This window comes from Hylobates moloch, unplaced genomic scaffold, assembly GCF_009828535.3.
Source record: "Hylobates moloch isolate HMO894 unplaced genomic scaffold, HMol_V3 SCAFFOLD_3, whole genome shotgun sequence".
Classification (NCBI taxonomy): Eukaryota; Metazoa; Chordata; class Mammalia; order Primates; family Hylobatidae; genus Hylobates; species Hylobates moloch.
Genome location: NW_026652278.1, coordinates 23,341,278 through 23,368,770, shown reverse-complemented (window position 1 = coordinate 23,368,770; position 27,493 = coordinate 23,341,278). Strand labels below are relative to the sequence as shown.

General features: G+C 38.9%; 1 protein-coding gene across 10 annotated transcripts in view; it reads left to right on the top strand.

The window, feature by feature from the left end:
• The window catches only part of ADD3 (adducin 3), a 138,166-nt gene that overhangs the window by 105,628 nt on the left and 5,045 nt on the right, over positions 1 to 27,493 (top strand). For 9 of the 10 annotated variants that reach the window (XM_032178185.2, XM_032178145.2, XM_032178154.2 and 6 more), the window contains 11 exons: positions 10,124 to 10,262; positions 14,223 to 14,374; positions 15,292 to 15,372; positions 16,476 to 16,625; positions 17,096 to 17,239; positions 17,349 to 17,447; positions 18,889 to 19,071; positions 20,804 to 21,061; positions 22,602 to 22,721; positions 23,191 to 23,277; positions 27,035 to 27,158. In XM_032178185.2, coding sequence (XP_032034076.1) covers positions 10,124 to 10,262; positions 14,223 to 14,374; positions 15,292 to 15,372; positions 16,476 to 16,625; positions 17,096 to 17,239; positions 17,349 to 17,447; positions 18,889 to 19,071; positions 20,804 to 21,061; positions 22,602 to 22,721; positions 23,191 to 23,277; positions 27,035 to 27,158 — 1,537 coding nt within the window. Of the gene's footprint in view, positions 1 to 3,358; positions 3,378 to 10,123; positions 10,263 to 14,222; positions 14,375 to 15,291; positions 15,373 to 16,475; positions 16,626 to 17,095; positions 17,240 to 17,348; positions 17,448 to 18,888; positions 19,072 to 20,803; positions 21,062 to 22,601; positions 22,722 to 23,190; positions 23,278 to 27,034; positions 27,159 to 27,493 lie in introns of those variants that run through there. The other variant, XM_032178193.2, reaches the window with a different exon arrangement.

Here is a 27,493-nt window from a genome sequence, read left to right as displayed (position 1 = left end):
AAATATTGAGATTTCTTTAGGAAGTATCTCAAAGAGGACCATTGAATTCTAACTGTAGAGTTTAAATGAAAGAAAGTACTAAACTCCATTTTTATGCCAGGGTTTTTGTCTTATAGTTTACCTATTAAACTAAAGGTGCATAATGTTAAGTAGATTAATTTTTTTATACTTAGTATTTCTATTTGTAAGTTGGCTTAAAAGTAACAATTTTACTTATGCCTTGGGGAACTTAGTGAAATAATGTGAAAGGGCAAACACATAGTGTATCATTTCCCTATTCACTTAACAAGAATGATCACTTTCTGCCCAGAGAGGAACAAAGAAGGCTGAGATTTAAAAGAATTAAAAGTTGATACTTTTTTTCCTAGATCTTGGCTAATGAATTTAAAATCTTCTTTGTGAAAGACTTAAGAAAGTGTATACATTTTGTCTTCCTGCCATATTTCAGGACAGTGGTTTTTAAGTTTCTTTTAATGCAACAGAAACTTTACCAAGGGAAATGATGCTTGGTGGCTTGTATTAGTTATCTACTGCTAAATAACAAATTATTCCAGAACTTAGCAGCTTAAAACAAGCATTCATTATCTCACCATTTCTGTGGGTCAGAAGTTTAGGAGCAGGTTAGCTGAGTTTTTCTGGCTCAAGTTCCCTGATGAAGTTGCAGTCAATATGTTAGCCAGAGCTGCTGTCATTTGAATGCTTTACTGGGGCTGGAGGATCCACTCTTAAGTTGGGTCACTCACATGGCTTTTGGCAAAAGACCACAATTCCTTGCCACGTGGACCTTTTTCTAAAGCTGCTTGAGTGTTCTTCCCCAGAGCAAGGATCCAAGAGAGAGCAGCCTGCAATGCTGCTTTTGAACTAATCTCAGACATCACACACTATCACTTCTACCATATTTATTAGTTAGAAGTGAGTCATTCAATTCTCCCCATGCTCCAGGGGAGAGAAATTAAGCTCCATCTTTTGAGGAGAGAATTGTCCACTCTCTAGTTACTATTTATTTATTTAGAGACAGGGTCTTACTGTGTTGCCCAGGCTAGTGTGCAGTGGCTGGTAACAGGCACAATCATAGCACACAAAATCCTGTGCTCAAGCGATCCTCTTGCCTCAGCCTCTTGAGTAGCTGGGACTACAGGTGTGTGCCACCATGCCTGGTAGGTCACAATTTATTTTAAAGGAACCGCAGTCTGTCCTTCTGCCACAATTTATTTTTCTTCCTCCCACATGCAAAATACACTCTTCTTCTCCTAGCACCTCCTAAAAAGTCTTATCACATTCCAACATTAGCTTGAATCCAGAATCTCATCATCTAAATGTAATCCAGCTGCAGATGATTGTCCTCAGGGTGTAGAACCTTAAGTACAGGTCCTGTAAATCTATTAACCTGTGAAATAAAGATTCATGTTATCTTCTCCCCAGTGGCAGGAGAAGGCATAAGATAACTGCTATAGACATTCCTCTTCAAAAAGGAGAAAATTGAGAAATACAAAGGAGACACTGGTCCAAAGCAGTTGTGAAATCCATCTGGACAAATGTTCGGAAGTGTTTTGATTAGGACTCAGTCCTACTATTTACCAGGACTGAACCTCCCTGGTGCTTGACTCTGCCCACTAGGTTCTTGGTTCCACTGTCTAAATCATCCTTCCTTTTTCTTGAAAGGTAGCCTGTGTTTGCCACTTTGTGTTTTTCTTAGTCTGCTTTCTTCTTACAGAAGTTTTAGGGGTCCAAAGGCCCCTTTTCCTTTTGTACTGCGTTTGTTCCTTTCAGCCCAAGCTTACAGTGTTTCTGCTGATATAATTCTTTAAAAAATTTGTCAGTCTCCTGTAAATATTGGGATTCACTCTGTTAAACAAAATCCATAACCAATAAAGATTAAAGTCAGATTTTACTAATTCATGTTTGTAAGTGACAAATTTGTACACCTTCTATTTAAAATTCTCAGCTAATTTGGGTAGAAGAGAAATCGGGAGAGAAATTAATAAAAGCAAAGTATAATACTTTTTTGTTAAGCACTTACTATATGCCAAGCACCTATTATGTATCTTTAATCCTCAAAGCAATTCAGTTAAAGAAGTATTAAGATGCCTAAGTTACCGATGGCATAAACTGAAACTTAGAGACATTAGATAACTTGCTGAAGTTTTACAGCTTAGTTAAATGATGTGGTCAGAATTTAAACTGCAAAGCTTACACCTGTAATCACTAGGCTTTACCACTTACAGCATTCAATGACAATGAAAAAATTCTGCCTATATGTTTTTATATCATCTTATTCATCTTCAAAGCCTGCTGCTCAAGTTAATTCAACGCAACCTGGAAGAGTTTATAATCACAAGACGTTTTGGTGTAAATGTAAATTTGGATGACAAAAACCACCCCTTATTGCTTTGAGCTGAGAAAATAACAAATAATTTTTCTTATTCTGGCCCTCAGGTATTACTTATTTCTAGGAATTTCACAGCCTTTTTATCATATTTAATTTTTTAAAATAAAATCTTTATCTTAGAAATCAAATACCACTTGGTAAATTAATTTGGCTTGAGATTTTGTTGCAGTAGAGAAAATCCACAAGTTCTCTTTGTCCGCTGTATTCGTATATGATGTCTGTGGAGACCCTAAGTTGTAATTTACCCCCTTTTCTCAAAACGAAGTGTCACAAACTATTGGAATTAAGTGATGCCTTTTCAAAGTTAAAGAAGCATATAAATTGAAAAACTAAGCAATAGCACATTGAATACAAGAGATGGTTATTAAATTCTGAATGCATGGATGGATAGTGAATAGCTAGGTGGGCTTTGAAACATTAAACATTTGAATATTGTCCAACAGGCTCCTACTGAACTTGACTGCTTAACAAGGAAAACAGTTGCTGAGCTTCCTAAGCCTTACCACCTTTGGAAGCAGTTTAGACTGGTTGACACAAATGTGCAGTGTTATTCTGAAAAATAACAGGAGTGTATGTGATGGTAGCCTGGGCACATGACATACTAACAGTTTTTAATAACAGGGCAATGCATACTGCTGCAAGCTTATTTTGATGCAAGGAGAAACGTCAAAGGCGTATACATTTTAGGATATCACTGGAAGTAAGGCCTACGTGTTAACAGGGTTCCTTAATTCAAATTGGTCAAAATCACCATGATCTGTGGTCCATTGAGAAGTTTAAGATGCAAGTATTCTCAACTTTATTTACATTTCTGTTGTACACAGCTTCAAGAAAAATATTCTAACCTTTAGCTTCATGTTAATTAAGACTTAGATACAGAAGGAAGACCATCCAGAAGAAAATATGGTTTATTTTTTTTTTCTCCTTTCAACAGGGCCAGTGGTATTCTATTTCCAAATGAGTACATTTCTTAATGGAGAAATTCTAAGTAAGTTTGTTATGCTCCTAATCCTGCTTTAGGAGAGCTCTAATAACATAATTATAGGGTGCCTTGGGAGCAGCAAGTCTGTAATCTTTTTTTTTTTTTTTTTTTTTTACTTTTTGCCCCAATTTTCCTCTCTAGTAATTTTGAGGTAAAACATCCAGATGTGGATATTTAAAATTCATCTCTGATGTCTCCGATATTTATCAGTGTTATTATCTGAGTGTAAGTTAGACATTACTGATAAATGAGCCAACATGGAGTTTTGGGTTTTTTTAAGCATTAATTGAAATAATTTTATCAGGTCAGGTTTTTTAAAAAAATCAGATTGGTTCTCTTTTCTGTGACGTAAGTATTTTATCTCCTGCCACTTTCTCCTGAAAGTTCTGACCTTGGATACAGAGCCTTAAAATGTGATGCCTCAAGTGAATTCTACTTTTGGTTTATAGTATTCCGGAATATGTGAGTACTTAAAGTGTGTTCTTAGCCTACATGAATCTCAAATCTTTGAATATTTGACATTTTTAGAAGTCCATTTATGTCCATACTTTATGAATTCAAAGTTTATAGCCTCACTCCTTTGACACTGATAGACACATAAAATCAAAGGATGTGAGATTCAGATAAGGCTTTTAAGGCACCCTGTCTCTAACTTAAACATTTTGCTTTTCACCTAGTGATTTTTTTACCATACTTTTTGGACCTATGTTTGAAGAGTTGTTCAAACTATAATGTTCTGGGGGCAAATTAAGTTTTCAAGTAAGATTTTGTTCGAGTTGAAGAATTAAATGGCTTTTTAAAAGTTTGTAACATTCAATGAGGATGAATTTCTGATTTAAAGAAAATAAATCTTACCTAGTAGATTATGGGTAGGCCTAATTATGCAGGAGGGATTTCTCATTCAAGTAGTAGACTGATAAGACTGTTTTCTAGCTAATAACCTATGAAATGGATATTTGCTACGTTAACTGAGTCAAGATTGAGATCAGATTCTTCGCTTTCTTTATATCTAGGAAAATGAAAAGAAACTCTTAGTATTAATTGAGCACTGAACTACACACTCAGGGAGAATCTAGAAATGTGAAAGACACAGTTTCAGTCCTCAGATAATATGGTATAGTAGAGTAGGAAAATAGTTAAACAATCACAGTCATACAATAGGTACCCTAAGTATAGTATAGGGAAAGTTCACAGTGAAGTGTAGAAGAGAAGAAATACAGAGATCCCTCCTAACTTGGATGATTAGGTGACTTCAAGGAGAAGGTAGCATTTATGATGTGTTGAATAAAGGAAAGAATTCATTAGGAAGAAGAACAGTGGAAGTCAGTACTTCCATTGGATGAAGTAGATCGAGCAGGGCTAGAGAAGTGCAAGTTGCGATCAGAGAATGCTGCAAGAACCTCATAGGCTAAAGCATGAGGTAGTAATGGCAGATAAAGCAAAAAAAATTACATAGCAGCAGACTATGGAAATTTTGCAGTACCAAGCCATTTTGACCTAAGTTAGGAGTCAGTACATTTTCTCATCATTGCCCATTTTGTTTACACAATTTTTTATAAAAGTGTTTGTTTGGGATCTGGGTTCAAATTTTACTTTGCCTACCACTTACTAGCTATGTGACATTAGGAAGCTCATTTAACTTGAGCTTCAGTTTCCTTGTTGATAAAATGGGGAAAATACCTCACACGGTTGTGACAAATAAAATAACATAAGAGCATGCAGTACAGCACGCAGCACGTAGTGGGCAACTATTTTTTGGAAATTATATATTTACTGCTAATTTGAAGTACATTATGCTTTTGTGGCAACACTTGAAGATTTTAATTCCTTAGACTATATTTTGGGTTTTGAAGGTCTTGAATCTTTCACCCTGATGGCATTCTGGTTTATTCATCTTCACAAAATTTAACAACTACCACTACCTCCTCTTCTATGTCTATGCTCTTCTGTATCTGAGAAAGAAGACATAGTTTATGCCATGGTTTTGTGTATATGTTGTTTGATCTTCTAACCCAGTTCTTCTCTAGTGGAGACTCCAGGGAACTCTTGGCTAATCTGACTTAAGCCCAGTATGTGGCCTCACCACCCTGATTAGAAATTATGTTTCTCATTATGTTTTGATGAATTCTTAGCTACAAGAGGGCAAGTACTTAGCCTGGTATTCCAGGATCACCATAATCTGCCAGTATATATATTTTTTTGCTTTATCTGCCATTGCAGTCTAATGCTCTAATCTAGCCTAAGAGGTTTACTCAACATTTCAGATCACAACATGCCTGCTAGCTTATTAGTTGTATTTGGTTTCAGAGATACAATCCAAGTCTGAATAAAATTAGGAAAAGATCTTGTGCTCAGTTAAGGGTTCCAGATTCGAATCTTTATTCCATTTACTTATTAGCTTTGTAACCTCGAGCAAGTCATTGCCTATCTCAGGACTTTGTGGTGAGACTCAAATGAATCAACTATAAAGGATTATTAACATTGAACTTTAGTAAAAATATGATTACCCATCTCAAAGATAAATAAAATTTTTATCTTAATATTTTAATGAAAGCTCAATAAATTTACTGATAAATTTAAAAATCAGCTGAAATTAGTAATTAGTTATTTTTTATATTAGTCTTATATTAGTAATTTTTACACTTACTGTTTTATGACTTAGGTCATTATCTGAACAATATTTGAGAAACATTTGAAACATGTAGAAATGAGTAATAAATGTTCATGACAAAATATTAAACCTTTTTTGCACTGGAAGAATTCTTACCTGTTGAAGCACTGTGAACTGTAAACAAGGCTGGGGAGATTTCATATACTTTGAAAAAAAAATTTTTTTGTACCTATACTGTGTAGAAGCTATTCGTCAGCTTTAAAGGAGACGTTTGTATTTTCCGTCTTACTCTTAATTTGATTTCAGAAGGGCTTATACATCTGTCTGTGACACCATAGCTATCCCAAAGGTTTTAGAATGGTATTCACATATTATGGGATATATGGTAATGAAGAAAGCATTTCACTAATGTAAAAAGAGCATTGGACCTGTGTCCTTGCCCCTGGCATTTACTAGCTGTATGTCCGTGAACAGGTTTTCAACCTTTCTTTAACTTTCTCATCCCACCCAGCAGAAATTTCTCACCAGTTTAATAAATAATTGTGATTCTCTTGAGTACCCGGTTGATTTTTTTTTTAATCTAAAAACCATTGTAAATCAATACACTGAGCAGGCTGTCTTAATTCATGTTGGCTGCCAGAGTTGAGATAAAATTTGTCCCATCTCTAGCAAATGCATACAATTTTATGGCATTCACTTCATATCTTAACCTCATTCCTGGCTCTGTCTACCCTCCTTATGCTTATTTTCTCTTCAGCTTTATTTTTCTTACTTATATTTACTTTTGTAGCATTTTAATCTATGGAAGCTGCCTTAAATTTCTCCTGGAAGAACATGGGTGCAAGATATTTAATAAAATAGATAATGCCTGCTTCTCCAAGCTATTGTAATATATGTAATGAGTGATACACATAGTAGGTATCATTAATTTTGGGTTTTTAAAAACTGAATCAAAGAATATTGGTTATAACTACTTTGAACTGAGAAAAGTTTAAATAGTTTGGTTTTGAAGGGAAGATAGAGTTCCAAAAGAGCAGACTGGCCTGTTGCCATGTGTCCAGAAGTTTTCTGTACTTTATATAAAGATAAATGAGGATATCTGGAACATTTTTTTTCCTTTCAGCCTTAAGTATGGTAAGATAGTTACGTTGCTTATCTGTATGAAGGTGTCCATCTATCTTGTATACAGCTCTCAGCCATCTTATCTTCACAGGGTCTTGGATGAACAAGAAAACTCCCTAATGGAGTTTTCTGATCAATGAAGTATATCTTTGTAGAGGATATTTTACAGGACAGTTTTTCTGATTTAAGTAGTATATTTAAATGAACTAGATACCGTCAATAGAACCAGATGTTTTTGAACTTTTATTATATTTGTGTGAATGATTGATACTTAACAAGCCTTGAATTTGTAAAAAGAAAAGCCATATTTAACTGGTGTAAACTGATCCATGAACTTAGGATTCAAATGTCACAATTAGTATTTTTAAAAATTAATCACTCAAATATCCACTTGCCTTATTAGCGGAAAGTACACCATCTTTCTCTTGGAATTTCTGCTTTTCTCTGAATTTTTCCAGAACTTTAGTGACTTACACTGACTGGGTTAATCAGTGGCCTCCATATCCAAGATGGGTGTGGGTCGTGTGTCCATGCATCTGTATATATGTATGTGAGGGAGACACACTAGAGTCTGTTCAGCCCACCACTGCCACTGTACTTCCCTGCCCTATGGTAGAATGTTGAAAACCAGTCTTAAACTGTCCAACAGGAGCTATAGGTTCACTGTTGACCCAGATGTTTGTGCAGGCCACCACAGTGCATTAGGGAGGGATCTTCTGGTGCTAAGCTCAGTCCTTTATGGTTGAGCACCCAAGATTACAACTCTTAGCACCCAGCTCTTAGAGTTCACATCATGGAAACTTCTCAACTATTGTTCTAAGTGCACTGCAAACACTGAGTCAGGACTGGTTCTAACATCTACCACCTCATACCCTTAGAACCACATTTCCCCTTAACCACCATGAGCTCCTATGCCATTTTTTTTGTTGTTGTTTAAAGTTCTTGGCTGAGTGTGGTGGCTCACACCTGTAATCCTACCACTTTGGGCCGAGAGGGGTGGATCACTTGAGGACAGGAGTTTGAGACCAACCTGACCAACATGGTGAAACCCCATCTCTACTAAAACTACAAAAATTAGCCAGGCATGGTTGTGCACACCTATAATTCCAGCTACTTGAGAGGCTGAGATAGGAGAATCACTTGAACCCAGGAGGTGGAGGTTGCAGTGAGCCGAGATTGCACCACTGCACTCCAATCTGGGCAACAGAGCGGAAAAAAAAAGTTTCCTAGACCTCTGGGTTATTTACCCACCCTCTCAGAAAGGCTCCATCTAAGTGGAGACTCCAGGAGATTTTATTCCTACTGTCATGAGGCAGACCACTGTCAGTGACTCAAAAGAGATTCACCCTTCTAAAGGAGGTTTTCTCAGTTATCTCCCAGGTTTTCATACCTACCCTTCTTGGAGGGAGTGATTCCAAAATAATTTTCTGCCTTCTCCCTCTTAGGCAAAGTGGGGGAAATGGAACTTAATTTCTGGCAGGGCATCCTGCTACATAAGTAACTAATCTCAAATGGAAGAGCAAGGGTTTTAAGTGACTTTTGTTGCAAGAACCTTCATCTTTAAAATGAAGGAGACATGAGCAAGAGAACAAATGACAAACTTAATAAAGTAAGTGTTGGTTGGGTGTGATGGAAAGTCAGAACCAACTATTTGTGATGTGAAGGATTGGGAGAAGTTTCAGATCATGAGCCATATTAGTAACTCGAGGGTTACTGGAATAGAGGTGTTCTCTTAATGTTCAGGATTTTGATCTCTATAAACACTGTTTCTGCCACTACCTCACCCCACCCCACCCCATCCCCAAAAAGATACAGAACTCCAGAATGGGAACATATGGAACCCAAAGTTCCATTAAAAACTGTCATTTAGCTGGGCGTGGTGGCTCACACTTGTAATCCCAGCACTTTGGGAGGCAGAGGTGAGCAGATCACCTGAGGTCGGCAGTTCAAGACCAGCCTGACCAACATGGAGAAACCCAGTCTCTACTAAAAATACAAAATTAGCTGGGGTGGTGGCGCATGCCTGTAATCCCAGCTACTCAGGAGGCTGAGGCAGGAGAATCGCTTCAACCTGGAAGACGGAGGTTGTGGTGAGCTGAGATCACGCCATTGCACTCTAGCCTGGGCAACAAGAGCGAAACTCCGTCTCAAAACAAAACAAAACAAAAAAACTGTCATTTACCACAGTGTTGCAGAAGAGTAATTAGAACTCAACTCTTATTAATTTACTTTCAGAGTTTATGGAGCTAAGGAATTGCCATGGAAATCATAAAATAGAAATTATTTATTTTAGTATGTCTCAGTGAAAACTTTTGCCATTGAGTCACTCTGTATTCAAAGTTGTGCCCCATTCACATGGGAACTCTTTTTTTTTTTTTTTGAGATGGAGTTTCGCTCTTGTTGCCCGGGCTGGAGTGCAATGGCATGATCTCGGCTCACCGCATCCTCCTCCTCCCGAGTTCAAGCTATTCTCCTGCCTCAGCCTCCCGAGTAGCTGGAATTACAGGCATGCACCACCATGCTGGGCTAATTTTGTATTTTTAGTAGAGAGGGAGATTCTCCATGTTGGTCAGGCTGGTCTCCAACTCCCCACCTCAGGTGATCCTCCCGCCTTGGCCTCCCAAAGTGCTAGGATTACAGGCGTGAGCCACCACGCCCGGCCAGGGACTCTGTCTTAGCTAAGCAAGGAGTGGGTCACCTTTTTTTTACAACGGTTTCTTGGTACTTGAGTTGTATATTAATTAGAGGAGTTTTATCTGTGCCTGTCTAGTATAGATATTATAATATCTCATTTTCTTTGACATGAAGAATGCCTAGTGGTTTTCTCCCCTAAAAGCAAGCTTCTTGCTGCTTCTTGGCAATGCTTTGATTTTATTATTTTGTGTTTTATATTTGTTTTTAAATAGTACAGGTAAAAGCTATTCAGAAAAGGGATGGGGGAAAGATTGATTGTATCGGAACAAGTTACTTTTGGGCCTTTCAGTCTTGCTTGCTCAGTCTTTATTTTTGTGTATTACAGGCCTTTCGGGAAGACTTGGAATGCCTTATTCAAGAACAGATGAAGAAAGGCCACAACCCAACTGGATTACTAGCATTACAGCAGATTGCAGATTACATCATGGCCAATTCTTTCTCGGGTTTTTCTTCACCTCCTCTCAGTATGTCAGTTTTGGAGAGTTTTAAACATTATAATTTTACTTCCACTTTGGAACACTGTACATCTCTAGCAGCATATTATGCTCAGGTTCAGTCCTTAAGTTTATAACATCTAATACTTAGAGTAACATAGTGTTAGAACGTCCTACCTTTTCATATCAACCAGGCATTTACTACACTTTATACAGATTATAAGATGATATAAGACATGATTCTGGGCTGGGACTTGTGGCATGTGTCAGTAGTCTCAGCCACATGGGAGGCTGATGTGGGAGAAATGCTTGAGCCCAGGAGTTCCAGACCAGCCTAGCAACAAAGTGAAAACTTTGTCTCTATTTTTGTTTTTTGTTGTTGTTGTTCGTTTTTTCTTTTGAGACAGGAGTCTTGCTCTGTCGCCCAGGCTGGAGTATAGTGGCCCGATCTTGGCTCACTGCAACCTCCACCTCCCAGGTTCAAGCGATTCTCCTGCCTCAGCCTCCTGAGTAGCTGAGATTACAGGTGCACGCCACCACGCCTGGCTAATTTGTTGTATTTTTAGTAGAGACGGGGTTTCACCGTGTTGGTCAGGCTGGTCTTGAACTCCTGACCTCGTGATCTACCCACCTTGGCCTCCCAAAGTGCTGGGATTACAGGCATGAGCCACTGCACCAGGCTGACCCTGTTTCTATTTTCTAAAATAATCTGATTTTAATGTGGCTGTATATAAATCATATCACAGTTGGATTTGGAAGTTTGGGTTTTATTCCTTTGATGGGAAGCCATTTTAAGCAGAAAGATGATTTTAAAAGACCACTATATTTTCTTTCTTTTTTTTTTTTTTCTTGAGACGGAGTCTCGCTCTGTCGCCCAGGCTGGAGTGCAGTGGCACAATCTCGGCTCACTGCAAGCTCCGCCTCCCAGGTTCACGCCATTCTCCTGCCTCAGCCTCTCCGAGTAGCTGGGACTACAGGCGCCCGCCACCACGCCTGGCTAATTTTTTTTTGTATTTTTAGTAGAGACGGGGTTTCACCGTGGTCTCGATTTCCTGACCTCGTGATCCGCCCGCCTCGGCCTCCCAAAGTGCTGGGATTACAAGCGTGAGCCACCGCGCCCGGCCAAGACCACTATATTTTCTGTGTGAAGAATGAACTTGGAGATTTCATAGTAGTATTAACAAAAATAGAATAGTTGGGGATCTAGTTTGGCTTGGGAAATAGAGGAAGTTCAACTTTGGGCATGCTCCATTTGCATTGCCAAGACATTGCAGCAATTGGAAATGCAGTCAGAGAGCTTAGGAGAAACACTTGGCAGATGGCCATAGGGAAGTAGTACTCAAAGCTGTGGACATTGATTAAATAATCGTACAAGAGTATGGGCTGACAAAAGATTCCAAAGAGAAAACCTCAAAAGCTCAGAGGGGAAGACTAGTCAGGGAAAACAGAAATAGTAAAAGAAGCTGCCCTGCAAGTGTCCTGGATTCCATGGCGGGAACAAGGAGCTACAGGAGACCTTGGCCTGCTGGCTGGAGTGTACAAAGGCACGGCAGGAGGAAAGCCATGTGCCACAGTTTGGAGATCAGGAAATAGCGACCAGTTGCCTGAAATACTTACGTAGTGTTGTGAAAAGCAGAAGTTAAAGTTGGAAGGTTACGGGGAGAATAGGGGACAGGTTAATGGCCGACTCTAAAATTTTGTCAGAAATTGTACTATTTCGTGTGGCTTATGTATTAAAACTATTCAAATTACTTCAAAACATCTCAAAATTAAAAGGTTTTCCATTGAAATATTCTCTTAAAAGTTCTTTCTCGGCCGGGCGCAGTGGCTCACGCTTGTAATCCCAGCACTTTGGGAGGCCGAGGCGGGCGGATCACGAGGTCAGGAGATCGAGACCACAGTGAAACCCCGTCTCTACTAAAAATACAAAAAAATTAGCCGGGTGTGGTGGCGGGCGCCTGTAGTCCCAGCTACTCGGAGAGGCTGAGGCAGGAGAATGGCGTGAACCCGGGAGGCGGAGCTTGCAGTGAGCCGAGATCGGGCCACTGCACTCCAGCCTGGGTGACAGAGCAAGACTCCGTCTCAAAAAAAAAAAAAAAAAAAAAAAAAAAGTTCTTGCTCATATTCTCAGGTAAAAAGCAGTGCTTTAGAAAACTCAATGGCTTTATGCATAATGAATTTACAAAGAAAGGGGCTACACAGTCAAGGACAAGAATAAGGCTTAATGCAGGGATCCACGCATGAGTTAAGGGCTGAACTCAAGTGTGGACAACGAGGGACCTTTTGAAGAAAACAGTCATGAAATGTGGTGACATTATATATGGTAACCCAGGAGAGGTTAAGAGGTAGAGGTTACTCAAACTCAGAGTTTGAGCATATGGGAATGGTAATATCAGTATTAGAAGCAAAGTAAGGAGAAGAGAGAAGGTAAGAAAAACCAGGAGACAGAAGATAAAATCACCTTTAGACCCTTTTAATTTTCATGTTACTGTGTTGTAGGCAGTTAGAAATAGCAGGCTAGGCTGGGCATGGTGGCTCATGTTTATAATCCTAGCACTTTGGGAGGCCAAGGCAGGAGGATCACTGGAGGCCAAGAGTTCAAGACCAGCCTGTGCAACATAGTGAGCCCCCATCTCCACTAAAAAATTTAAAAATTAGCCAGGTGTGGCAGCGTGCCCTGTGGTCCTAGCTACTCAGGAGGCTGAGGTGGAAGCATTTCTTGAGCCCAGGAGTTCAAGGCTGCAGTGAGCCATGATCACACCACTGCACTGCAGCCTGGGTGACAGAGTGATACCCCTGCCTCAAAAAAAAAAAAAAAAAAGGCTGGGGCCAGGTGCAGTGGCTCACGCCTATAATCCCAGCACTTTGAGAGGCCAAGGCGGGTGGATCATCTGAGGTCAGGAGTTTGAGACCACCCTGACCAACAAGGAAAAAACCCGTCTCTACTAAAATACAGAATTAGCTGGGCGTGGTGGCACACGCCTGTAATCCCAGCTTCTCAGGAGGCTGAGGCAGGAGAATGGCTTTGAACCCAGGAGGTGGAGGTTGCAGTGAGCCGAGATCGTGCCATTGCACTCCACCCTGGGCAACGAGTGAAACTCCATCTCAAAACAAAACAAAACAAAAAAGCAGGCTGGAAAATGGGGAGGAGGACCTGATCAGAACTAAAGACCAGGGAGTGAGTCATCTACACAAAAATAACAGTAGGGAGGCTCGAGAGTCTAAATGTTTTTATAGGGAAAAGTAAAATGAGAAAGAACATGGTGGAGGACTGAGCTTTGGGAAAGAGCCAAAGTTGGGCAAAGGGAACAGATGAACTTGTTACAGGAGAAAAGCAGGTAGACAAGGAACAAGACATCTAGGATAGTATTACATGGGCCTTGAGAAGAGTTCTAGGAATGAGGCAGTGTAAATCGTGTCAAGCTGTAAAGAGGTCAAGGAGAATGAAGACTGAGCAAAAGTTGAACTTGGTAACAGTTGAACTTGGCAGTTAGATCATTAGAGACCTTCAAGACTCCTTCAAGACCTTCAATAGGATAGAAATCATACTACTATTTGCACGCATTATTTTCTATCTCAAATGTTTTTTGTGTTTGAATAAAAGTCAAGAGAGATAATAGAAAAGTAGCTTTCTGTTGAGGTCTTTTCATCATAAAACTAGCAGTAACCTCAGTATTTAACACTTTTACCCTTGGAGATATATGTAACCATTTTTCCCCAGTGGTGTGAGCCTTTGATATAGTCACTCCTTAGCAAGCACTAGATGAAGCAACTTTTACTAAGCAATCAAAAATAGCTGATACTTATTTTTACTCTCAGTATACCTCTCTGAAGGAGAATAAGCTAATAAAATATTGTATGGGCTGATAAATTTCAGATTATTATATACAAGGCTGGGGTACTCCCAGACGCAGGCTACTTCCTGGCAACTAATTTCCAGGTAAGGGATTGCGTGACTCGTATCTCTCTCCACATTTTTTGCTCTTTTAGGTCTTGGCATGGTCACACCTATCAATGACCTTCCTGGTGCAGATACATCCTCATATATGAAGGGAGAAAAACTTACTCGCTGTAAACTTGCCAGCCTGTACAGACTTGTAGACTTGTTTGGATGGGCACACCTGGCAAATACCTATATCTCAGTGAGTTCTTCAGCTTTCAATTCCTTTTTTAAAATATTGCAACTAGAAGGCAACTATACTCTTCTTACCTTTACCTGGAAGTCCAGTTTTCAGACTTATTCTCTAAACCTGGTATGCTAGATCACAACCAAATACTGATTTAAACCTTATCCCCAAGGGAGAGGCTACAGTTCCCCCATCTTTCTTCTCCTCTGTGTTGTTCTTTTGGTTCAGACCAACTGTAGAATCTATCCAGGAAGAAATCCTTCTGGCAAAATTGTCCCTCTCCATGATAATTATATCTGAGCATCAGTGGCTTTAAAAAGCATTTGAGGCAAGGAAGATAGAGGAGGTCAGGGAAGTTTCCTCCCTGGTCTTTATTTTTTAAATATATTCTTTCCATTCACCATCATGTTTTTATTTTGCCACACTTGGAAAAAGATGTTATTTGGAAACAAAAGAGGATTAAAATATTGTACAATGGAAATGGTACAGATGCAGTCCACCAAGAATCTTTCTTTCTTTCCCCTTTCCATCTTTATTTTAATTCCTTCCTAGGAAGAGATTTTTTTCTGTTTCCTTTGCCCATTTTGCCTTAACTTCCAAGTTATAAATTAAGGTTATAATCATTACCACATTGGCTTCAATAATATTAGCATTTATTTTTCATGAACGTAGCTGACCCTAAATAACCTTAGAGCCCCAAAATAATGCTTTTAGGTAAGTCCAGTAAATAAGAAACTAAAGTCAGAATTTTTTAGCAAGTACTTGAGGGAAACTTCAGGAAAGTTTCATGTTGTAGACCTTTAATTTTTGCTTTGTTGGTTTTTTTTTTCCTGATCTCTTACAATTATTCTTTGTAAATATATTTGTAGTCATGTTTCCACTGCAAAATATGAACCACTTCATAGTAATTCTCTGTTGTTTTTTTTTTCCAGGTAAGAATAAGTAAGGAGCAAGACCACATTATTATAATTCCCAGAGGCCTATCTTTTTCTGAAGCTACAGCCTCCAATTTGGTATAATTTTCCATTCCTGTGTTGCTTTTTCTGAGCTTTCTTTTTTTTTTTCTGACAGTTTTTAGCTTTTAGCACAGGACAGAATAAGAAGGTATGGATGGAAAAACGTTTACTGGTGAACAGTGAAGGGAATTTGAACCATGTTGTTGTTTTAAAGAAAAGCTTTAGAGAATAGTGTAATTGAAGAGACTAATAAATGAGTTGGTCTTGTCAGTTAATTTGTCTGTGTTTTGAAGGGAATCGTGATTTTTTTTTCCACCCTATACACTCAGAAATTTGTCTTAAAAAAAAAAAAAAAAACACGCGGCCAGGCGCAGTGGCTCACGCCTGTAATCCCAGCACTTTGGGAGGCTGAGGCAGGTGGATCACGAGGTCAGGAGTTCAAGACCAGCCTGGCCAACATGGTGAAACCCCATCTCTAGTAAAGATACAAAAAATTAGCTGGGCATGGTGGTGCACACTTGTAATCCCTGCTACTCAGGAGGCTGAGGCAGTGGAATCGCTTGAACCCATGAGGTGGAGGTTGCAGTGAGCCAAGATAGCGCCGTTGCACTCCAGCCTGGGCTACAGGGCGAGAAAACACACACACGCAATGTTCATAGCTAGATTTAAACAAAGTTCAGCTGGTATGAGTATAGGATCTGACCTTAGTATTTTATCTTTTCCATGACTACTCCTAGCCACTGTCATCAGCTTACAGAGTGACAGGAGCTACCTTGGTTCTGGGTGCTTGCTGCAATGTTAGCAAATAGAAGTTTTCTAGCCAATTCTATACATGCCAGACTTGTTCAGACCTCCGATGAAGAGTTTAAGTTTCTCCGTTTCTTGGAAACTGTACTTCTTGCCAAGTACTAAGTTTTGTTGCACCTGTTTTATAAATAAAGTTTTATGGGAACAAAGCTACACCTGTTAACTTACAGATTGTTTATGGCTGCTTTTGTACTGCAGCTGCAGATTTGAATAATTGCAGCACAGGCCCACAAAGTCCAAAATATTTACTATCTGGCCTTTCACAAAAAGGTTTGCTACTGCCTGGTTTAGCTTGTGAAACACAAACTTTGATACATATGTACCAGTTAAATGTCTTTCTGATTTTTTTCCAGGTGAAAGTCAATATAATAGGAGAAGTGGTTGACCAGGGAAGTACCAGTTTGAAAATTGACCATACAGGATTCAGTCCCCATGCTGCAATCTATTCAACACGTCCTGATGTTAAGTGTGTGATACACATCCATACCCTTGCAACAGCAGCTGTAAGTCAATGAAAGGCCAGAACTGACAGTGACGCTGGAAGATGTATTATTTTTGTGGCTTTCTCAACAGGATGCTTTACTATCTGCTTTTCAAAATCATATTTGATATAATAATCTGCATACCCAGCAAGCAAAAGGCCTTTGGGACCAAATGCTACCATTCTAGGAAACAACTGGAGAAATAGCATTTGGATTTTAAAACTAACCAGTTTGAAAATTGGGTCATTGAGTTTTTTGGAGCAAAGCTTCTTTCATGATATTTGACACAGCATTTAAGTTGAGTTGTATTCCCTAAGTCCTTTTTGTGTGTGTGTGGAAGAAACAAAATGGGAAGTGAATAAAGTGGGAAGTGGGCTGCAATGGTGAACACAGTGAATAGGCCAGTGTTTTCCTGAGCTGACCAAACAATTAGGTTCCTATGAAAATGTAGTAACCAAATGTGTTATCTTGGTATGGGCCAAACCAAATAGGTATCCTCCATGAAATGTGGGATCCTTCCAATTTCTCAAGAGTCTCTTCTTCTGGGAGATGTTGCCTATTATGACTACCAAGGGTCACTTGAAGAACAGGAGGAGAGAATTCAACTGCAGAAAGTTCTGGGGCCAAGTTGTAAGGTATGTAGTAGAGTTTGTCCAAGGAGCTATTTTTGTTGCTGCTGCTGTTGATGAAAACTGTGAGCTATGCCAGTTATTTCAAGTGATTGCTGTGGGCATTCTATTTTAGGTGCTGATACTCAGGAATCATGGTGTGGTAGCCCTTGGAGAAACATTAGAGGAGGCTTTTCATTATATTTTTAATGTGCAGCTAGCCTGTGAGATTCAGGTAGGAAACATTATTCCCCTTTTTTAATTGCTTTGTTATTTGCTTGTTTCATTGGATTTTGTGTACTTATTTGCAAATACTTATTAGTTAGTGGCTTTTTGTCTTTTAAGAGAAGTTCTGCTCTACTTATATAGACAGGGTTATCTACTCAGTTATCTCTTGAATTGAAAATAGGAGTAAAGGAAATTAAAATTTTCTCACACACAATCTAAGGGCCTCATAAACATCATTTTCCCTACAATCCTGCTTTTTAAGTTAGGACAATTGCATATTTCTCTGTTTTCACCCTCTAGTGGTGGTGCTAATTAAAAAAGAAAAACAGCTGCAAATCAAGAATCAAATGTGTTGTGGTCACTTTTGTAAAAAGTTTGACTAGGACCAGAAGTTTTATGAAATTGCAGTTTTCAACAATTCCACAGCCTCATTATGATAAGAGGTTGGACATTTATTAACCATTTTTTTCATCAGAGATGCTGAATGTATTTAAAGGCCCTAATTTTCTCTTTAAATCAAGCAGATTTGGCTGGGCACGGTAGCTCACGCCTTTAATCCCAGCACTTTGGGAGGTCGAGGTGGGTGGATCACCTGAGGTCAGGAGTTCGAGACCAGCCTGACCAACATGGAGAAACCCCGTCTCTACTAAAAATACAAAATTAGCAGGGCGTGGTGTCATGTGCCTGTAATCCCAGCTACTCGGGAGGCTGAGGCAGGAGAATCGCTTGAACCCAGAAGGCGGAAGTTGCAGTGAGCTGAGATCGCACCATTGCACTCCAGCCTGGGCAACAAGAGCGAAACTCCGTCTCAGTAAATAAATAAATAAATAAATAAATAAATAAATAAATAAGGCAGATTCTCATGAAGCAAATGGTAATAATCTTAATTTATTGGAAGGGACATAAGAAAGGGGAAAAAAAAACCTTTTTCTACCAACATTAACTTGTCCTAACAATCAACTTCTTTTTTGCTTTAATGTTCCCTCCTCCTCTTCTCAAATGGGGCTATGAAAAACTTAATTAAATTAAGATAATGAGCTGATGGCTTCTACCTAAATATCTTTAAATTCAAAGTACAGTGTTTTTGTATTCCCTTAAAATTATAACTTTTAGCAAAAGTATTAACTGGATAACCCTGGGAAAACTTCAAGAAAAGAAATTTAAAATTTGGCAACAGAATTCCGTTGCTTAAAATATGTTAAGAGGTATGGCGCTAAATGTGTTTTCCATCGGGGAGGATCAGAGTCTTGGAAGGTTTCTTTTTCAGATAGGTGGAAAAGACACTTCAGCTGTCTGCTGGCACAAGAGTGTCATCTTGTCTTTGTTGTTAGTAGCCTGAGCAAGTATTATAGATATTTGCCAGATTGAAATTGTGCCTTTTTGAAAGTAAAATACTCATTACAATCTTTATAGTTTTGTATCTCTGTATATGTTACCATTGATTACAGGTTCAGGCCCTAGCAGGGGCAGGTGGAGTAGACAATCTCCATGTACTGGACTTTCAGAAGTATAAAGCTTTCACTTACAGTGTAGCAGCGTCTGGTGGAGGAGGTGTGAATATGGGTTCCCATCAAAAATGGAAGGTTGGCGAAATTGAGTTTGAAGGGCTTATGAGGACTCTGGACAACTTGGTAGGTTGCAAAATTGAAATAAAACTTGGGTTTAATGTCTTCAGATTCAAGAGCAGATGCTTCCATTTTTGTAGAACATGCTCCATACTTTTCCAGAAGCTGAGTTTGGCCCTAGGAAAGCATTTCAGTGTGATTTAACCACACCTTTGAGAATTAAACAGAACTTACAAATGTCCTTTTTTTTTTTTTTCCAAGATTACAATATATTGTTATTAACTGTAGTCACCATAGTACAATATATCTCTTGAAATTTTTCCTCCTGTCTAACGGAAATTTTGTATCCTTTGATCAACATTTCCCCACCCCCACCTCCTAGTAACCACTATTCTACTCTACTTTTATGAGTTCAACTTTTTTTTTTTTTTTTTTTTTTGGAGGCAGGATCTTGCTTGGAGTGCCGTGACACAATCAGGGCTCACTTGCAGCCTCAACCTGCTGGGCTCAAACCATTCTTCCACCTCAGCCTCCTGTGTAGCTGGGACCATAGGTGTGTGCCACCACGCCTGGCTAATTTTTTTTTTTTTTTACTTTTTGTAGAGATAGAGTTTCTCCATGTTGCCCAGGCTGGTCTTGAACTCCTGGGCTCAAGCAGCCCTCCCACCTCAGCCTCCCAAAGTGCTGGGATTACTGGCGTGAGCTGCCATGCCTAACAAGTTCAACTTTTTAAGGTTCTGTATATAAGTGAGATCATGGGGTATTTGTCTTTCTGTGCCTGGTTTATTTTATTTAATATGATGTCCTCTAGGTTCATCCATGTTGTCACAGTTGACAGAATTTCTTTTTTAAGGCTGAATAGTATTCCATTATGTTATATATACCACATTTATATCCTATCCATCAATGGACACTTAGGATGATTCCATATCTTGGCTATTGTGAATAATGGTGTACCTAACATGAGAGTGCAGATTCCTCTTCGACATACTGATTACATTTCCTTTGGATATATATCCAGTAGTGAGACTGCTGGGTCATATGGTAGTTTTAATTGTATGAGGAACCTCCATACTGTTTTCCACAATGGCTTTACTAATTTACATTGCTACCAACAGTGTGCAAAGGGTCCCTTTCTCCCTACATTCTAAGACTTGTTGTCTTTCATCTTTTTTATAATAGCGATTCTAACAGATAGGACATGATATCTCATGCTTTAATTTGCATTTTCTTGATTAGTGATGTTTTAATACACTTGTTGACCATTTGTATGTCTTTTGAGAAATGTTTATTCAGATCCTTTGCCCATTTTTTAATTGGCTTCTTCTCTTGCTATTTTTTGAGTTCCCGATATATTTTGGATAGTAACCCCTTAAAAGATGTATGGTTTGGCAAATGTTATCTTAGATTTTACCCTCTTCTGTGAAGGCTCAGAAGGCTGCCTGCCTTCAGACCCGGGAACAAAGACTTAAATGAGCACTGAGATTTGCTTCCCCAAAACAGTTTTATAGATAGAAAAGCACTTCTGGTCAGCAACTTAGAACTGTTCCTTTGTTGGGAACAGTTGTGTGAGTGGAAATTGCAATATCAGCTGTAATCAGCTTTAACTAGGTCTTGAAATTTGCATAATTTCAACTCCAGTGTTACATGAAAGTTATGTGGTGTTTGGAAGGATGCTTTTTTCTTTGTTTTTCAGCAAAGGAGTCTTTTAAATCATTTGTATACAAAAGGAATTAGGATCCAAATGCTGTTGTTGATACAGGTTTGATGCTTCAAATGTGGTTTTTCCCTCCCTTAGGGGTATAGAACAGGCTATGCTTACAGGCATCCTCTCATTCGGGAGAAGCCTAGGCACAAGAGTGATGTGGAAATCCCAGCAACTGTGACTGCTTTTTCCTTTGAAGACGATACAGTGCCACTCTCTCCTCTCAAATACATGGCACAGAGGCAACAGCGTGAAAAAACAAGATGGCTGAACTCACCAAATACTTACATGAAAGTGAATGTGCCTGAGGAGTCTCGGAATGGAGAAACCAGTCCCCGAACCAAAATCACGGTATGCCAGTATTTTACATAGTTTGCCTTTACTAAATATTTTACATAGTTAGTCAAGAATTGAATTCTATATTGAAAATATTTGGAAAGTAAAATAATATTAAAAATATTACTGTCACTTATGTGGCTTTAACTTTGTGCAAGACAGTCTTCTAAGTGCCATACACGAATTATCTCATTTAACTCTCCTAATATGAATGATGCTGTTTTTCTATTTTATAGATGAGAAAACCAAGGCAAGAAGGGTTAATTAATCATGTTTTAATGGTAAACTCAGGATTTGCATGAAGACAGTCTGACTCTTGAGCCCAGTTCTTGCCCACTACATGATACTGCTTTGTAGTTTCTATTAAACTACAGCAGTAGTTTAATTCACCAGTGAATTAAAATTATAAAAGTTATCAACACCTAATTGTACCAAAGCTGCATGAATCACTGCACATAGCTAGCTACCCTTAGGCAAGATCTTGTAGGTAGAGAGATGGGTTATTTTATCTTTTTCAGAACTTTGCATCAGATTTGGTTTGGTTTGGTTTTGGAGTGCATACCACCAAACATTCTCTAGGTCAAGCTTGTCCAATCCATGGCCCAGGATGGCTTTGCATGCAGCTCAACACAAATTTGTAAACTTTATTAAAACATTATGAGAATTTTTTGTGATTTTTTAAAGCTAATCAGCTATCGTTAGTGTTGGTGTATTTTATATGTGGCCCAAGACAATTCTTCTTCCAGTGTGGCCCAGGGAAGTCAAAAGATTGGACACCACAGCTCTAGATATTCAGAATTAGTTCATCTTATATAAACTAATGGCATTAATACGAAAATACCTAGGCATCAAAATGTCTTTTCTGTAGTCTATAAGATTTCTTGCCTCCCGGTAAAAGAACATAATTAAACTCATTGGTTTCTCAGAATTCATTTTGTTTACAGAGTTTGATGGTCAGCCATCATTAATCTTGATCGAGATTTTCTTTAAGGATTATAATATGAGGTAAATGAGAAGAATTATGTAAGCTCCTTCCAACCCTATGGTTCTATTTTGCTATTATATACCAGATTATCCCCATTATAAAATGCTGATTAGGGCTTGGCCTTTTCTGTCAGCCAAAAATAAAAAGTGAAGTCTGATAAACTAAATCTTAAGATATTTCTTAAGGTTTTTTTTTATTATTACTTCTTGGCCATCTTCATCTGACTGCTCTCTTCAGTGCAGAAGACAGAACACTGAATGTGAGTGAATGTGAGATCATGCTCTCTGTGCTTGAAGTAGTTTCAGCATCATATTTTCACTGGACAAGAGGAGATTAGCAGTATAATTCTATATTTGTGTGAATCGTAATGGCATTTATTTTTTAAGTAAATGCTGATTTTGAGCCTTTTCTAACTAGTATGAGATGAAACTAATTCACCGCTAAGATACTGCTTAGTGAAATTATGTAAACATTGGCAATGCCCCTCTTGAGACTATAAGCAGTTATCTAGCAATCTACTAATATTTTCTTAACACAAAGCTTCATTGTAGAAAATTTTTGATTCTTTAGTGGATGAAAGCGGAAGACTCATCTAAAGTTAGTGGTGGAACACCTATCAAAATTGAAGATCCAAATCAGTTTGTTCCTTTAAACACAAACCCGAACGAGGTACTAGAAAAGAGAAATAAGGTAAGACATGGTTTTCTATAGCCAGGGGAGACATTTTAATTGTTTTATGTTTAAATCACCAGTGAATGAATCTGGTTAATGTCAAACTTAGAAGTTTGAATACAGAAGAATTTGGAACTTAATTCAGTATAATTTTAGCTTATATTGAATGCCTCCAGCTCTGTGCTAGTAATTGGTGAAAGGCTACATGGGGAAGATGTATTAAACATATTTCTGCCTTAGAGAACCCTGCTACTAGGGGAAAATTCAGTTCTCTAACAACCTAAGACAAAAGGAAATAACTTGCCAGGAAGAGTAGAGGAGACTAATGTGAGTTGTTAGGATGGTAAAATAGGTCTTTATGGAGGTGGGAATTGAAGAGACTCTCACTCTGGAAATGTCAAATAGTAAGCTTTTATGAAAAGATAAAGCAAAGGTCATCTGCATAGTTGCCCTCAAGAACTTTGTATTGAATTGTTTTTCAATTCAGATTCGGGAACAAAATCGATATGACTTGAAAACAGCAGGACCACAATCTCAGTTGCTTGCTGGAATTGTTGTGGATAAGCCACCTCCTGTAAGTTTACGAAGCAATATGATCTTTGTTTTTGATTTACCACATTAATTTCATTGATTTTTAAATACAAATATTTATTTTTACTAAGGTTAATATAAGCACAAGTTAAAAAGTCAACTCACAAGATTTAAAATGCCACCCACAATTCCCAGTTTCCAGGTGCAGCCACTTTCTGTTCTTTTCATTGCTTCTAATGTTTACTTTGATGTTTCTAGTTAGTTGAGATGAGGTCTCACTCTGTTGCCCAGGATAGTCGTGAACACCTGGCCTCAGGTGATCCTCCAGCCTTGACCTCCTGAAGTATCGGGATTACAGGTATAAACCACTGCTCCTGGCCCTACTTTGATGTTTCTAAAGAGCATCTTCTACTTTTTCTTGGTCTATCAGTTTTAGACCTTGACTATTTTTCATCACATCTGTGTTATCCGTTATAAGAAGTACCATTGTTTTTATATGTCACTAAAAGAGAAAAAGCACTGCCAGTTATAATTGTAGGAAGCCATAAGATGATTCCCAATTTCAGAGATGGAAAAAGTTCATCTTAGAATTAATGAAATATTTTTGAAAGATGGGGATTTAGCCTGTTTATACAATGCTTCCCTTTTTCCCTCTCCCCATTCTCCCAGTAAGGATACATCACAGTTTTTTTTGTTTGTTTTTTGTTGTTTTTTTTTTTTCTGTTAGATCAGCTTTCATTATTTATATTACTACATGTTTGTTGCTGAGCCAGGTAGTATTTCCTTTCTTACATAAGTTACCCCTCCCTACCCTCATCTTGCCTTTTTTTCATTGGCTTATTATTTGGGGTACATTGGCTTAGTTCTTCCCAAACTTTTTAACAGAATTGTAAAGTCCCGGCTGGGCACGGTGGCTCCTGCCTGTAATCCCAGCACTTTGGGAGGCCGAGGTGGGCAGATCATGAGGTGGAGAGATCAAGACCACCCTGGCCAACATGGTGAAACCCCGTCTCTACTGAAAATACAAAAATTAACTGGGCATGGTGGCATGCACCTGTAGTCCCAGCTACTCAGGAGGCTGAGGCAGGAGAATCACTCGAACCCGGGAGGCAGAGGTTGTAGTGAGCCAAGATCGTGCCACTGTAGTCCAGCCTGGTGACAGAGCAAGACTCCGTCTCAAAAAAAAAAAAAAAAAAAAAAGAATAACATAAAATCCGTCCTAATATTATTTTCCACCAGGTGAAAGGCAACAGGTAATCTCTCTGTTCCAGCCCCCCTTCATTCTGATCCAAATCTAAATTGGTTGCTCTTAGGCCAGCTGCACAGGTTAATCTGGAGGATTCCTGTGCTGCTGATCTACATTGTATTCCGTTTCCTGTATCTTGTGTCTTCTGCTTTCTTGATTTCCTCCTTTATCGCAGAACGCACCCTCTAATAACTTTCTGAGAAAAGGATACATAGGTGGTAACAGTCTGAAATGCCTTTATTCTACCTTCAAATGTGCATATAATGGATATAGAATAGTTTAGAAATAACTTTCCCCTGAAATATGAAAAGCATCATTCTGTTCCCTATTTTATTGTTGAAGTAGGAAGGCATTGGAATTCCTGAACCTTTGTTTAGGATTTTTTTTTTTTTTGGTTTTAGACCTTTTCTGCATCCCTGCTATTCTGAAATTTTATGATTATGTGCTTCATAGATCTCTCTTTAGTCTTTTTTTCTAAGTAATTAGTAACCCTTTTCAATCTACAGAGTCATATCCTTCAGTTCTGGGAGTTGTTTTTTTTTTTTTTTTTGAGATGGAGTCTTGCATTGTCGCCCAGGCTGGAGTGCAGTGGTGCGATCTTGGCTCACTGCAAGCTCCGCCTCCTGGGTTCACTCCATTCTCTGCCCCAGCCTCCTGAGTAGCTGGGACTACAGGCGCCTGCCACCACACCCGGTTAATTTTTTGTATTTTTAGTAGAGACGGGATTTCACCATGTTAGCCAGGATGGTTTCGATCTCCTGACCTCATGATCTGTCTGCCTCGGCCTCCCAAAGTGCTGGGATTACAGGCGTGAGCCGCCGCGCCCAGCCAACTTTTTTTATTTTTAAGAGTTCTTATTCTCTGAATGTTCCTTTTTAATAACATCCTGATCTTTACACTTTCTCTTATTGCTCTAAGGGTATCAATTTAAATTTTGTCTGCCTTTGTTCTCTTTGTCTATTCTGAGTTGTTCCATATGTCTGTTTATATGGAAGAATGAGACATTAAAGCCTATCAGAAGCTCTGGGTATACACAGAGCTCGGGGATTAGTGGGCTTCACTGTAGGGTGATTGGATGTGGACCAGGTTGTTTCTCTGGGGAATCCCCAAACATTGTTCTCTGTAATTCTTTTATCCGGGACTATTTAGTTTATCTGGAAAAGAACTCCAGTCTCCTGCCAGTTTCCAACCATCATTCTAGGAGCCTGCAGCTGTATTTTGTGTCCCCTAGTTAGTTTTTCTTTCTTTCTTTCTTTCTTTCTTTCTTTCTTTCTTTCTTTCCTTCCTTCCTTCCTTCCTTCTTTCTTTCCTTCTTTCTTTCTTTCTGAGACGGAGTTTTGCTCTTGTTGCCCAGGCTGGAGTGCAATGGCGTGATCTCAGCTCACAGCAACCTCTGCCTCCCGGCTTCAAACCATTCTCCTACCTCAGCCTCCTGCGTAGCTGGGATTACAGGCATGCGCCACCATGCCCGGCTAATTTTGTATTTTTAGTAGAAACGGGGTTTCTCCATGTTGGTCAGGCTGGTCTCGAACTCCAGACTTCAGGTGATCTGCCCGCCTCAGCCTCCCAAAGTGCTGGGAGATAATCAGGTGTGAGCCACTGCGCCCGGCCTAGTTTTTCTTTCTTAAGCCTCTGATCTTCTGCAGAGATGAGAGAGAGGGAAATGCTTCACTCTGTGGAATAGTGAAGTGAATCTGGGAATCTGTTTCTTATTCAGACTTTTAACTTGTTCCTCTATTTTCACCTTTTCCTTACCACCACCTTCTATGGTACCTATTGCCTCTAGTTTCTGGGCCTTATCAGACCTCTTCAGGGCAAATGAGCATGCTTCTCATTTGCATCCTTTTTTTTCAGGACTGAGGCTTCAGCTTTCTCAGCTCTGCTACCTGCTGTTCCACTTGCATTCCATCTTCCAAAAATATGTTAACATTTCTCATTCTTTGTTGTTTCCTCTCACATTCTTTTGTCCTTAAGGGTTTTTTGTTTCGTTTTGTTTTTTGTTGTTGTTGTTGTTGTTTTTTCTATTCCTTTACTATCATTTTAGTGGGGTTTTGGGAGGGATGAAAAATAAATACATGGGTTCCATATGCCAAGTGCAACTGAAATTCTCATTATTTCCTTTCCTGGAGAAAACAGCTACAAGCTTATTTTCATAACAGATTTAAAGAACTACTTTTGGTACAGTTTCATTTCTGTAAGCCTTTTTTACAAAGGTCTTTGAAATGGAGCAATTCTTGTTTTTTTCAAGTTTTTTTTTTATGTGAAGCTTATTAGAACTTGGCATAATGGTTTTTAAAAATTATTAAAATTTACTTGTACAGGCTTATTGAGGAAATATCACTGGTAATTTTAGTCCATTGGATCAGTAGTTTAAGAGCATTAATCTTACAAGAGCATTTTAAACAAAGCATGTTACCTTGCATTTCTTAGGATTATTGTGAAATAAGGCTTCACAAACATCATATGTGCATTTGTGTGTATATAGATGGATGGATGGATGGATATATGAGTAAAACTCTTGGTAATGAATCGATTTTTATTTTTTCTTTGTAAGACTATGCAATTTGAAGATGATGATCATGGCCCGCCAGCTCCTCCTAACCCATTTAGTCATCTCACAGAAGGAGAACTTGAAGAGTATAAGAAGACAATCGAACGTAAACAGCAAGGCCTAGAAGGTTAGTTAATCTTTCCATTCAACCTAGGATAAGCCACACTGATAACAATAAAGTACCTCACGTTGGATGATGGAAAGCAGTCAGTGTGACTGGGCACCATGGCTCACGCCTGTAATCCCAGTACTTTGGGAGACCAAGGCAGGCGGATTGCTTGAGGTCAGGAGTTTGAGAACAGCCTGGCCAACATGGTGAAACCCCGTCTCTATTAAAAATTAAAAAAATTAGCCGGGCATGGTGGTGCACGCCTGTAGTCCTAGCTACTGAGGAGGCTGAGGCAGGAGAATCGCTTGAACCTGGGAGGCAGAGGTTGCAGTGAGCCGAGATCGCACCACTGC